Source organism: Chiloscyllium punctatum, chromosome 22, assembly GCF_047496795.1.
Source record: "Chiloscyllium punctatum isolate Juve2018m chromosome 22, sChiPun1.3, whole genome shotgun sequence".
In the NCBI taxonomy this organism is placed as follows: Eukaryota; Metazoa; Chordata; class Chondrichthyes; order Orectolobiformes; family Hemiscylliidae; genus Chiloscyllium; species Chiloscyllium punctatum.
In genome coordinates this window covers 38,846,631-38,861,141 of record NC_092760.1, presented here as the reverse complement: position 1 = coordinate 38,861,141, position 14,511 = coordinate 38,846,631, and the positions used below count along the sequence as shown (strand labels likewise).

Here is a 14,511-nt window from a genome sequence, read left to right as displayed (position 1 = left end):
TGTGGGAGCAAAATATGCCCAGCTCTTCAACTGTCTTTCCAACTGTTCCAGAACCCATGGGCTCTCTCTTTACATCAAGCATTGAAGATAGCTCAGAATCTGAGATGGACAATGTCTTTGCTGCCTGAGGAGGAGAATTAATTTCTTCCAAAACACTCCAGGTGCAAGAGATGACCTACTGTGTGCTAAGCTGCCCATATCAGAGGCAGAGTTGGAGGAACCTGAGCCAGTGCTAAACTGCCCTAGGAGGAGCTCCAAAAAAAAAACAGCCCATGTCCTTGGACTCAGAGGGGAAGGGATATAAGGTCATAAGGTCAGCCAGATGGACTGCAAGAAACCGAGTTCCCTGATTGGGGCTGTTAATCAGGTCCAGTCAGGAACTCTGGCTGACAGATAACAACAGAAGTGTCAGATATCCTAGTTACTCTGAGAGCTGGCTCTGAGAAATCTGGATCAGTGTTGGGGTCTCTCCATATGTAAATTAAGGGTGACTTGGTGACGGAATACCAGCCTCTATGGAGTTATTTCAGGGATCACTAGAGGAGTTAGGAACATTCTTAGTGGTAAATGAAAAATGCTTTGACAGCTTCAAATATCACTACTAGGTGCAGTATTATAATATAGATTTTATGTAATGATTTTTGGGGGGTCTGTCCTACAAGTTGACCATTATAAGTTGTCCAGCTTTGGGCAAGTGTTAACAGGCATTACAGAACTTTTTCCAATGGAGAAGGTACCACCTTGCATTTAAAGTGGACAAAAATTGTATTGGTAAACCCTCCTTGTCATGTATACAATTGGGATTTCAATATACAAACAGGTCTGACAATAAAAAAAAATCCTTTATTTATTTATTGAAATGCCAGTATTTATCACCCATCCCTGGAAGCCGTTGAGAAGATGATGTTAAGCTGCTGCAGTCCATTTGGTATAAATAGATCTGCAGTGCCATTGGGCAGACAGTTCCAGGATTTTAACTTAGCAACACTGAAATAACGGTGATATATTTCCAAGTCAGGATGTGAGTGACTTGGAGGCGAACTTGAAAATTTATGGTGTTCCCATAAATCGGGTACCCTTGTCCTTCAAGATGATGGTGATCATAAATTGGCAAGTGCTGTTTAAGGAGCCCGAATTTCTATAATGCATTAAGTAAAAGTTGCACACTGAGCATCGATCATGGAGGGATTAAATGTTTGTGGATGTGGTGCTATTTAAGTGGGCTAGTTTATCCTGGAGAGTGTTAAAATTCTTGAGTATTGTCGGAATAGCATTCATCCAGACAAGTGGGAGTGTTCTATCACACTCCTGACTTGTGTCTTGCAGATAGGAGACAAGCTTTGTGGATCCAGGAGGTGATTTATTCCCAGCCACTGACCTGCTGCTAATCCAGTTCCATTTCTGGTCAATGGTAACTTCCAGGATGTTGGTAGAGGGGATTCAGTGATGATAACACCATTAAATATTAAGGGGACATTGTCATGAACAGATGCACCTGCAGCAGGCAGGTTGGTGAGGATGACGTCATGTATGTTTTCCGACTAGTTACTTCCCTTACCACTTACAACAGACCCAAACTAGCAACTATGTCCTTCAGGAGTTGGTTTGCTCAATCAGTGGTAATATTGCCAAGCTATTCTTAGTGATTGGAATTGAAATCCCCCATCCAGAGTTGATTCTGCACCCTTGCTACCCTGAGTGTTTCTTCCAAGTGCTGTTCAAAATGATCAACAGGAGGTTTCCTTGTTTGTGTTTGACTTGATGTCATGAGATGCCATGGGACCCAAAGACAATGTTTAGGAATCCAACTCCTTCTTGTCTGTATATCACTGCCACCTCTGATGGATCAGGACATATCCGGAGATGGTGATAGTGTTGTCTGGGATGTTGTCTTGTTATATGATTCTGTGAGTATGACTATGCCAGGCTGTTGCTTGATATGTCTATGCCATGGTTAGTCACAATTTTAGCACTAACCCATAAATTTTCATATAGGGTCATCAGAGCTGTATTTGCCATTGACATTTCCAGTGCCTTATTTGATGCTAGGCTTCATGAGACTATCTGGTGATTGATACAATTAAATAGCTTTGGAAACCCTTTCTCACTGGGTGGTTAAGAGTTAAACACATTGCTGTGACTCTGGAGTTACGCATTAGCCAGACCAGGTAAGAATTGCAGTTTTCTTCCCTAAAGGACATTAGTGAACCTCTGGATTTTTATGACAATTGGCAATGATTTCATGGTAATTATATTTTTAATTCCAAATTTATATTGATTTGAAATTGCACCCTCTGCCATTGTGGGGTTCAAACGCATGTATTGATTGCTAATCCAGTGATATGACCTCGATATCAATGTCTTCATATTCTGCCAATTCCAAAGTCTCCTCTTTCACTGGTGTCAGGATGGCAAGAAAGAGCATCTCACCACCCAGTGATGCAATCTAAAAACTCTCAAAGTATCAATGTAGTGTTCATTAAAGTTTTTACCTCGTCCTCATCCCAGTGGTACAAATCCCATGAGCAGACAGATCTTGCTCGGGCTCGTTTCCACAGTTCCAAAAATACAGTAGCTAAATTTTGAGAGAGAAACATTCACTGAAATAACAATTATTAACTTAATTAATAATCACAGGCAGACTTTTATACTCCCCTCTGAATGGGTTTAGCAGTAGATAGGGAATGTAAAATGCATCCGCCTGCCCCTGATACTGCACATTTTTACAAGTGGCATGGAAAGGGTTGGGGGACAAATCTTCCCTTGTGTCAAATGAGGTACTTAAGTAGTTAATAATACATGTAAGGACCATTTCCTATCTCTGCCAATATTTCATTGGATAGCCTGGAAACTTTGCAAGTAACACTGCTCGAACACTAGGATAGTGAGATTAGTTGCTTCATTTATGGATACTTATTTTAAAGAGACTCCACCAAGCTCCAGATGTTCCTGCATTTTCCCTTTCCCTGCTATCCTGTCTAACTGATCTGCCTCATTTGGGCCTGCCAGCCTGGCTCTGGCAAAGTCCTCTCTCTTATTTTGCATCCAGTCCAGTGCAAACATTGTTGGAATCCAGTCCCAGTTAATGCCACAATGAGCTTATGGCAACTGGCTGACAGCTCTTGGAGGCAGGTCAAATAGAGATGGTAGTCTTGCCTCAAGGTAATTAACATGGATATTAAATTACTATGGGACCATGGGCCTGGGAACATAGAACAAAGAACAGTACAGCGCAGAACAGGCTCTTTGGCCCTTGCTGTTGTGCTGACCTGTGAACTAATCTAAGCCCATCCCCCTACACTATCCCAACATCATCCATATGCTTATCCAAGGACTGTTTAATGTGGCTGAGTTAACTACATTGGCAGGCAGGGCATTCCTGACCTTTACCACTCTCTGAGTAAAGACCTACCTCTGACATCTGTCTTAAATCTATCACACCTCAATTTGCAGCTATGCCCCCTCGTATAAGATGACATCATCATCGTAGGAAAAAGACTCTCACTGTCTACCCTATCTAATCCTCTGATCATCTTGTAAGACTCTATTAAATCCCCTCTTAGCTTTCTTCTCTCCAATGAGAACAGACCCAAGTCCCTCAACCTTTCCTCATAAGACCTTCGCTCCAGACCAGCCAACATCCTGGTAAATCTCCTCTGCATCTTATCAATGCTTCCACATCCTTCCTGTAATGGGACGACCAGACTGTATACAATACTCCAAGTGCAGCCGCACTAGCATTTTGTATAGTTGCAGCACGACATCACGGCTCTGGAACTCAATCTAACACACCATATGCCTTCTTAACAACACTATCAACCTGGGTGGCAACTTGCAGGGAATTATGTACATCGACACCAAGATCCCTCTGCACATCCACACTACCAAGAATCTTTCCATTGACCCAGTACCCTACCTTCCTGTTATTCTTCCCAAAGTGAATCACCTCACATTTACCTGCATTTTCATTTGCCACCTCTCAGCCCAATTCTGCAGTTTATCCAAGTCCCCATGTAACCTGCAACTTTCTTCCAGACTATCCACCACTCCACCAACTTTAGTGTCATCTGCAAACTTACTAACCCATCCACCTACACCCGTATCCAAGTCATTTATGAAAATGACAAACAGCAGTGGTCCCAAAACATCCTTGTGGCACACCACTGGTAAATGGACTCCAGGCTGAAAAGTTTTCATCAACCACCACTCGCTGCCTTATGACAGAAAGCCAGTTTCTAATCCAAACTGCTAAGTCACCCTCAATCCTATGCCTCTACATTTTCTCCAACAGCTTACCATGTGGAACCTTATCAAAGGCTTTACTGAAGTCCATGTACACCATGTCAACTGCCCTACCCTCATCTACATGCTTGGTCACTTTCTCAAAAAACTCAATGAGATTTGTGAGACACAACCTGCCCTTGATGAAACCATGTTGACTATCTCCAATCAAATTGTTGTCTGCTAGATGATTATAATTCCCTTCTCTTATCATCTTTTCTCAAACTTTTCCAACAACAGATATAAGGCTCACTGGTCTATAATTACCTGGGTCATCTCTCCTCCCCTCCTTGAACAATGGCACAACATTTACAATCCTCCAGTCCTCTGATACTAAACATGTAGACAATGACGACTCAAAGGTCAAGGCCAAAGACTCTGCCATCTCCTCCCTCACTTCCCAGAGAATTCTCGGATAAATCCCATCTGACCCAGAGGACTTATCTACTTTCACACCTTCTAGAGTTGATTACACTTCTTCCTTACTGACCTCAATCCTTTCTAGTCTAATACCCGTATCTCAGTCTTCTTCTCTCCAATATTCTCCTTTTCCTGAGTGAAAACAGATCAGAAATATTCCTTAACATCTCTCCAATCTCCACATGGTCCACACAAACTTCCCACTTCTGTCTTTGACTGGCCCTATTCCTACCCTATCCATCCTTTTATTCCTCACATACCTATACACTGGAACACTGTATATTGGTATGTGAGGACTATACACTGAAATACATTGGAATAAAAGATTTGCAAGTTTAAACTGATGGATAAATATAAATTGCATGCACATGGACTGAATACTGTAGTTTGAGCTCTTCCAATAACAAACTGGTATATTAGTGAGTTACAAATACCAGGAAAACACCAAGTTTAATCCTTGATTGACCCTAAAGTAATTAACCAGAGCCAAGAGGCAATCAGACCTTCCACAACCCGAAGCACTTCATTGGTCTCAGTCTGCTATGCTAGGAAGAGGAAAGATAAACCTGAGCTCCCTTTCCCAACTGCTAATTACTGATCCCATTGGACACTATGCACAATGGGGATTAACTATGCAGCCACCAAAATAGAACATTCTGAAAATGCTCAGTGCTAGGATTGATACATTAGACACTGGCTTTTGGGTGATCTTCTGTTAAACTGCTTCTAACTTAAACTATATCATCAACAGAGGACACTAACTTGGGGGAAAAAATTGAGGAAATGATGGGCAGAACTTCCTATCCTGCATTGGGAAACCAATGCTGAGACCATTTATGTGTCCTTCCCCCACCCTGGGGTTCAGGACACTGGTGATAGTTATCACAGTTGGCAATTTTAGTGGAGGTGGGCAACTTGGCTGTATACTGATTGGCCAATTACAGGGTAAAGGAGTCGAGGCAGAAATTCAGAGGTACCGGCCTCATGTAAATAAACACAACAATCATTACAGTTGCCTGTATTTTGCAGGGAAAGATAGAAGCACTAGAAATCCAGGAGGAGAAGCCAGGCCTGAAATGAGAATTGCCCCTTGATTCTGCAAAACTGTTCTGGAATTATTTCTGCAGGCGGTGAAGGAGATGTAGAAAGGTTCTCTTTCCCATGTATTGAAGGAAAGGAGCAGTAAACTGGCACGGAATGAGGTTGCTGACATTGCAGTAGCATCAGTTATATGGAACTGTATGTTCAGGTGCTTACTGAACCCTTAACAAGTGTTGAGGATTCACCCAGCTGTGACACCTGCATCTACCTCAGCATTTCTGCCTCGACTCCTTTACCCTGTAATTGGCCAATCAGTATACAGCCAAGTTGCCCACCTCCACTAAAATTGCCAACTGTGATAACTATCATCAGTATCCCCAACCCCAGGGTGCCTGAAGGTGCAGGTGATACAGAACACTGTAGACTAATCACTATGCACAAAACCTTTGCAAATTAAAATTTTTAAAAAATCATCTGTAGGAGTGTACCACCTACAGATACCACCACAGTCCATAGACCCGAAAAAGATATTCAGAAGCCCAAATATTTGCTCAATGATGATTCTTGTGAGCAGATAGTTTAATTTGTAGTGCCTCTGTAGCTCCATTTCAAAGTAATACAAAGGGTCAAGAAGTCACCTTTACAAGGTCTAACACTCGAGCTTGAGAATCCATCCATGTAGTTGGGATGATGGAATAAGTGGCTGGGGCATCATAGATTACCAGGGGATTGTGTGATGGCATCTGCCAGGAATGACAGATGGAGCAAGCTCTTTTTGAGGTGTTCATGGCATGCCATTCCCCTTCCTGAGAGAAGGTAAAACTAATAAGAGAGGTGACTTGAAACTGGTGTGCTTGTTAGTGATGCTCAATTAGCACTCACCCACCTCTTGGAACCTGATGAAGGTAGGAATAAGACTTTCCCATTATGTGTAATACACATTTCAAATATTTTGCTATGTACTACAATTATTCATACTATGGGGTGGACTAGCTTTGAAAATAACACCTGGGTAGACTTTTGTTTATTAACTAAAATGGAAACCAACATCGCGCTGAAGAAAATACCTACCCCAGATTGCCATGAACATTGCAAAAACAACTGTCCCTTCATGGTCAAATAGTTGTGTGATCTGCAGAAATAGAATAAGGTAAATTTACTCAACAAAAACAACTTATATTCCTATAACTCCTTATCCAAATAAATCAACAAAGGTGCTTCACGGGAGTAATATACAATAAAGAATATCTCTGAAGCACCTAAGTAGGTATTAGGACAGCTAAGCAAAAGCTTGATCAGAAGTGTAGGGCTTTATAGAGTATCTTAAAGAAAGGAATTGAGGTAGAGTGCTAAGGCAGTATATGAAGGGTATGCTGCAATTTATGACTCAGGTATTGATGATATAGTCACAAATGGGGGTGCACAAGAGGCCAAAACCAGACAGCAAGTGTCTCAGAGGGTTACGAACCTGGACGCGATTACAGAGATAGTGAAGGATAAAGTAATGGAGGGGTTTGAAAACATGGATGTGAATTTAAAAATGCAATGTTGCATAGTCAGAAACTAATGTGTGTCAGTGAGAACGGAGGTGATGGGAGAACGAGACTTGGGGCAAGTTAAGACATAGACAGCAGACATTTAAATGACCTCAAGTTTATGGTGGACAGAATGTGGAAAATCAGCCAAGGTTACATTGGAATACACAAGTCTAGAGGTAATAAAGACTTCAATAACAGATTAGTAACACAAAGACAAAATATTGCAAACAAGGAAATAAACCATCTTAATGATGGCACAAATATAGGGACGAGAGCTGATCTCAGGGGTCAGGTGCAACAGCAAAGTTGTGAACAGATTGGCATAATCTAAGACTGGTACAAGGCTGGGAAACTGAATCAATTGCCAGAGAAGAGATTTTGCAGTGTCAAACACAATCAATGGCTCCAATATTTAATAGAAGTAAATTTCTGCTGAAGGTCTGTGGCAACGTGGGCAGTGTATCCTGCCTCAGAACCAGAAGCTCCTGATTCAGAACTTGGTGTGCAGAGAGGGGGAAATTAATCATAGATAAACAGGTTTTGATTCCTTCCCACAAATGTCAATGGCTGGCAGAAGAATAAAAGAGATTCCTAGTCAGCCACAAAATAAAAGAAATTAGAGTTTTATCTTCACTATCCATAGCTCCAAACTAAAACATGCAAACATAAATATGTATGTTGCCATAGCAACTCAGGTTCCTGCGGAGGGTGGTTGCCTCAGGTGGCAGGATGGCCATCGTGTTGGTATTCTATCCCCATGTCAGCTGGGTTCAATGTTGGACCTGCCTCCTTGATATGGTAGAGGTTATAGCACTGAGATTTGCCTTCAGGCAGGGAATCTAAGAAGAAATTATTATCTATCCAGTGCTGATTGTCACATAAAGATTGTGATAAATTAACGACAATAGAAAAGTTAAGGGAAGTAACTGCGAAATAGAGTTAGATGTTGAAAATTAATACTGTGTTTTTAGATTATGTTGCCAGTTGTCTGCATGTAGATAAGGTGGCCAAAGATAAACCCTTGGGATTCAGCAGATGTGAAAGAAAGTCTGCAGTGAAGCCATTGCAAATGTTTTTTCTGGCTAGATAAACAAGATAGACATTGGGTTGGTATGTGTTGGAGGAGGATGGTGTGACAAACATTTTAAAAATTACAGAAAGTTTAAGGAAGACAGGGAGGTATAGTTACCTATCACACAGTCATAACTGTAACTTTCTTATCAGAGTTGTTTCAGTAGTGTGGATCACAAATCTGATTGGAAGAATTTAGACATGATGTCTGAGAAAGATGGTAACAGATTTTGTCAGTGACAACATGTTCAAAATCTTTGGAAAGGAAAAAAGTTGGAGGTTGGTCAGTAGTTTGCATGGATGGCAGGTCAAATGTTGATTTTTGAAAAGATAGATAATTATAATGACCATACATTTAAAGGTGAGGGTTATACCCAAAGGAAGAAAGCCTGTTAAAGTACTAATTAACATGGGATCAAGATGGGAAATTAGATGTCAGCATTTTAGAGGGAGTAGAATCAAGAAAATATTCAGTGGGGTCTCATGGACAAAAGGAGCTCATTAAAAGTATGAAGAGAGTTAGAGAAACTAGAGAATTGCAAGATCATGGGTAGAGCAGCAGTTGACCATTATTGGTAGTTTGACCAGATGGTTTTGTGGCAGAGAGGATTGTGGCAGAGGCAACAGTTCTGATCATTTTAAGTTTAGCGACAAATGTTCACTAATGTCTATGAGCTCCTTGTGCATGTTGCGGGAGATGAGGGTGAAGGAGTTAGGAAGAGGAGTTTAGTAAGATGTTAAGCAATAGAAAAAAGAAGCTGGGGTTTCTTTGCAATCTAGGTTGATCCTGGAATAGTGAACATTTCAGCAGACACAAACACAACTCAACAGTACTTTCTTATACCCAGCCAATCTGGCAACAAGTGGCTAAATCACTTGGTTGCATATATCCTTTATAAAATCTGTGTCCCTTGCAGTAAAAGAACCAGAGTTCAGGACCATACCAGGACCATACCAGGGAAGTAGTAGGGAGTAATGGTTACAGGATAATGGTTATTTTGAGGTCTAAGGTGGATGCAAGGGTGCTACTTAGCAAACCTTTAACAGCAAAATATTATGACAATTGAAGGGCCAAAGGCTAGAAAATTGATAATTTAAAAATGTAACTGTAAGCAAATTTTAGGATCACTTTTTTCCAAATGATGGATACAGATGAATGTTAAGTGGTACAGAAATAATCAGAGATGGCTTTACCTGTAATTGATAATATGGAACCTACAGTGTGATATTTCAAACCAAGTGGGTGCCTGGGAATTTGTGTTCAAGAGTTTCCATGGAAGGTCAGACTATGGAAGACGAAAGAGTATTGACCTCACAGAAGAGAGAACATGATGAGTTGAAATGGAGGTCAAAATCACAGAGGATGAGAAGTTGCTCTGTGCAGAAGCCAAGGTAGGAATGCATTTTGGTAATCACAGCACTAAAATTTTTAAACAAACTTGGGAAGATAACAAAGAATTTGAGGTGAGAGAGGTGGAACAGCATAGGATGCTGTAAGAAGGAGAAAAATCCAGAGGAGTAAGGAGTTAAATCGGCCTGTAATCTGGTGATAAGTGCCACATCATCACTACAATGAACTTGGTGATACAAGTAGGGACGGCTTAATTAAGTGACAAGGTATCATCAACCCTCAGCTTGATTTCTTCTAAGGCCAATGATATTTATGTAATAATCCTAAATAAATTGTTGGATGGCAAGTCCTTAGTCAGAATACCCATTTACATATGAAGAGACATTCATAAAGGGGCGGTGAGAGCTCATCCACGAGCAGTCCAGCAGTGAGAGGAGTGATTTGGATAGAAGACTAACAGGAAGGCAAAAAATGTCAAGAAGGAAATAGGGTAAGGCAACTGAAGTTGCTCCTCATAATAAGTCAGGACCAAGTGCCTCACTCAGCCTGTAGAGGATGCCAAAAGAGGGAACCGTAGGCTGAGGAATTATTCAAACATAATACAGAGGAACCTCGATTATCCGAATACCAATTATCCGAAAGTCGGATTCTCTGAAAGAGGTTTCAAGGTCCCGATAGAAACATTACATCAAAGACCTGCTTCCAACAGTGATCATGGTTTTTGCTTACAGTGATTAAACAGGTACTGTCTCCAAATGACTAACCTCCTGCCCTCTCTCTCGCTCTCCCCATACTTACTCTCGAGTTCTACACAGGGCGGTGTTGGACGGGGTTGGGGGCAGGGTGGGCATGTTGGCCGGGCATGGGGCAGGGCTAGATTGGGTTGGGGTGGGGGTCAGTGTTGGACAGGGTTGGGGGTGGGGCTGGACAGGGTTGGGGACGGGGATGTTGGACGGATTTGGGGGTGGGGCTGGACGGGGTTGGGGACGGGGGGGATGTTGGATGGGATTGGGGGTGGGGCTGGAAAGGGTTGGGGGCGGGGATGTTGGATGGGGTTTGAGGTGGGGCTGGATGAGGTTGGGGGCAGAGCTAGATAGGGTTGGGGGCGGGGGTCAGTGTTGGACGGGGTTGGGGCGGGGCTGGATGGGGTTGAAGACAGGGGGTGTTGAATGGGGTTGGGGTGGGGGGTTGTTGGACGGGGTTGGAGACGGGGGGGTGTTGAACAGAGTTGGGGGGCAGGGGGACGTGTTGGACGGGGTTGCGGGTGGTGGCAGACAGGGGGCAGTGTTGGACAGAGTTGGGGGTGATGGGCTGTGTTGCATGGGGAAGGGGTTGGACAGGTGGGGGTGGGGGTCATTTTTGGGGGTGGATTCTCGCGTGTTCTGTGTTGCTGCAGTTTCCTGAAAGGGGAGCAGACTTTAAAAACTCCAAGCCACAGAGGGAAGGCATCTAATCAATTAAATGAATAATCGATTATCTGAACGAAATAGTGCCCGCCCATCATGTTCGGATAATCAAGGTTGCCCTGTACATGAAATATCTGATCCCTTTAATCCTTTGCTATAAATATTCTGTTTGTATATCACTATAATAGGCAATTGAAAACAACACAAATTTAAGCAGCCATTTAGAGATGAGGTACTGGATTATCAGTATGCAAAAAGGTATAGATTTTTAACTTGATGCTTAGCAAAGTGAAATTAGTGGAAATTAAAACTGGGTGGTTTCTCTAATAGGCAGCTAGTTGAATATTAGTCTTATTTGTGTGATGTATTTTACCTTGGCATAGGAACATGTCTCATTGAGCCTCCAATATTGACAACGTTTATCACATAGTGGGCACATGATAATTCCAGTACCATTGCAAATTTCCTTGCTGAAGTTCATGGGAAGAAGGCAGAGCAAATTAAAACAATGCATTATTTACCAGGAATCACACAGCAAAAACAACACCTGAAAAAATGTAGCTGAGTAATTGCTAATTTAAGAAAATCTTCTTCAATTTATGTCATAGCTAAAATCTTTTCCATCATCCAGGCCATGAACCATGACATTTGCTTTCCTTGCATCTGAGAACGTGAACAAAGTTACTGCCCGTGCGCTCATGTGCACATTCTGGGCCCCTCCGTTGTTTGCTCATTTGCTCATTCTATAAGTAGTTTAACCGCCGAATATTTATCTAAACAGTCCAATCTGTCCCTGAGCACAGATATTTGAAAATATGACAGAATAGTTCATTTTTAGGAATTGCAAATTTGCTTAGGATGTTGAGATCAGTTTTAGTTTCCTATTGCTATCCTGCTGAAAACTATTTTATCAAAAAAACAAATCCTGGACAAAAGGTGAATAAGGTGGGATGAGTAAAATGGACAATTCAAAAATAATAAACTAGTGCATCTTCTTTGATGTTTAAAAAAAAGGCACAATGTCTTACAGAAGTTGTAGACAGTGACAAATAAAATATAACATTTTTGGTCAGCCAAGACATTTGGTGCGCAGCAGCATACTGCATCAAACCCTGTAAAGTTACCGGAGAATACGTTTCTTAAGCAATTTCTCTACTTAAAGCTGTTTTATTCAGCAATTTGTTTTGTTGTTTATTGTTCTGTCTTTCTCAATCTGCCCACGACTGAAGAAAATTTCCACTTGACTCTTCAATATCTGCTTGTGTAGTCAGCATACAACTTAAATTTCAACTATTTTGCTGTCTGATTTGCATTTGCATTCTTAACTTGAAATTATGACCATTCATATTCATCTATTGTTACACAAGAGGAGGAGGTGATACAGTGTGATATCACTGGGCTAGTAATCCAGAAACCCAGGCTACTGTTGTGGGGATATGGCTTCAAATGTCACCATGCCAGTTGATGGACTAAAATCTGAAACAAAAAAACTGGCATAATGGGAACTATGTCACTACTATCAATTGTCAGGTAAAGACCATCTGATTCAAAATAGTCTACATGTGACTGCAGACTCACATCAATGAGGTTGATTCTTAACTGCCCTTTGGGTGAAAGAGTTTTTTACAGCATGGATAAAGGCTCTTCATCCCATTTTGTCTGTGCCAATCATCAAACATCTATTTCAATCCCATTTTCCAGCACTTGCCCCGTATGGTATGGCATTTCAAATGCTCATCTAAATTCTTAAATGTCATGATGGTTCCGGCCTCTACTACTGTTTCAGCAGCAATTTCCAAATATTTACCACCCTCTGGGTGAAAGTATTTTCCTCAAATCCCTTCTAAACCTCCTACTCCTTTTGTTAAAACTGTGTCCCCTAGTTATTGACTCCTCTACTAAGGGGAAAAGTTTCTCTCTACCTAACTGATCTAAGCCCCTCATAACTTTGTACATCTCAATCAGGCCTTCTGGCAGCCTTCTCTGATCGAAGTAAATGAACACCTATCTAGTCTATCTAGTCTCTCTGCATAGCAACATTCCAGTGAATCTCCTCTGCACCCTTTGACCAGAACTACACACAGTACATCGCCTGTGGCTTAACTAACATTATAAACTGCTCTATCATAACCTCCTTACTATTGACTGGTAAAGGTAAATATCCCATATACCTTTTTAATGATCTTATCTACATGTCCTGTTGTTTTGAAGGATCTGTGGACATGCACACCAGTGCAGATCAAGCATGAATAATCTCAGGAATGAGTTAAAAAGAAAACCTCATGATGTAGCGCATCCATTCAATAGCAAATATTGTAATTACAGTATAAATGTTTACAAACAATTCAACTTAACATTTCAGCTGATGAAGTTGTTTTTTTAAATGATATTCAGCTGATTTAGCTAGTGCTATTAAACAGTCCATATGTGTTGCATGTGAAGAGCTGAAATGTAAAACTCCATTTTCACAGTGCTGGAAATAAATGGTAAGAACCTTACCTCACTTGATTACTTTCAAAATATATAAACCCATACAGAACAACTATGACTCCACATATAGCAGCAGGAATCAGCAGGGTGGTGTACCAGCCAAGCCATGCAAAATAGAGAGCAATTCGCTCTCCAAAGTACTCCCTACAAACAGTGACACAAAACAAAATATTTAATATGAACATGATACTAGACGTTATTTTACTAAAAGCTATGTTTAAATACGTGAAACAGATTCCTATCAAAAGCAACTAATGATGTACTATCTATTTTTTTTCTTTTAAGCTGTATCATTGGTTAAAAATGGGCGAGAAATATGGTTCCATATTTTGTTTCTAGTCGTGTTACTAACATCTAGTTTTCATAAATATTAATGTTATATTGGCTGTTTTCATTCACAGAAATCCTTGACAAATTTTATTAATCTGTTAGACAATACATAGTTGCAGGAGTACTAGTTTTGTTGTGCAGTTTTAAAATCTAAGTGTATAACCTATAGAGGTAGTACTAGAATTGAGGGAGACTATTTTTCCAGGAAATGAGTCAACATCTCAAGGCCAGATATCTGCATGCCTGAATAATATTGATAGTGAAGTCAATTTCGCTTCCATAGCATCCCAGAGCATGAATGAGGTCAAGAGAAATATCTGAAAAAGTACAAAGTTAAATTTGGTTTATGCATGAAAAACCTGTTATTATAGACACACCCACAATAATGTTTGCTGTAACAAAGTTAGTCTTAATATTAGAACTGGATATGGATCACAAACTGAGCTGTAAGGGCAGCCGAATCACAGCAGCAATCTTTTTGGCAGCAGGCAAAAAAGAGGCCACTACTTGTTGTGCCATTGAATTATGGACAGGAGCAGTATTCTCTTGAGTTGCTATCAAAAGACAACATTAGAAGTGGACC

At 41.0% G+C, this 14,511-nt stretch overlaps 1 protein-coding gene across 1 annotated transcript in view; it reads right to left on the bottom strand.

The window, feature by feature from the left end:
• LOC140493530 (anoctamin-9-like) overlaps positions 1-14,511 on the bottom strand; it is a 131,431-nt gene that overhangs the window by 68,115 nt on the left and 48,805 nt on the right. Inside the window, exons 9-12 of the mRNA XM_072592070.1 lie at positions 13,608-13,742; positions 11,482-11,578; positions 6,814-6,874; positions 2,493-2,575 (exon numbers count right to left, since the gene is read on the bottom strand). Coding sequence (XP_072448171.1) covers positions 2,493-2,575; positions 6,814-6,874; positions 11,482-11,578; positions 13,608-13,742 — 376 coding nt within the window. The remainder of the gene's footprint in view (positions 1-2,492; positions 2,576-6,813; positions 6,875-11,481; positions 11,579-13,607; positions 13,743-14,511) is intronic.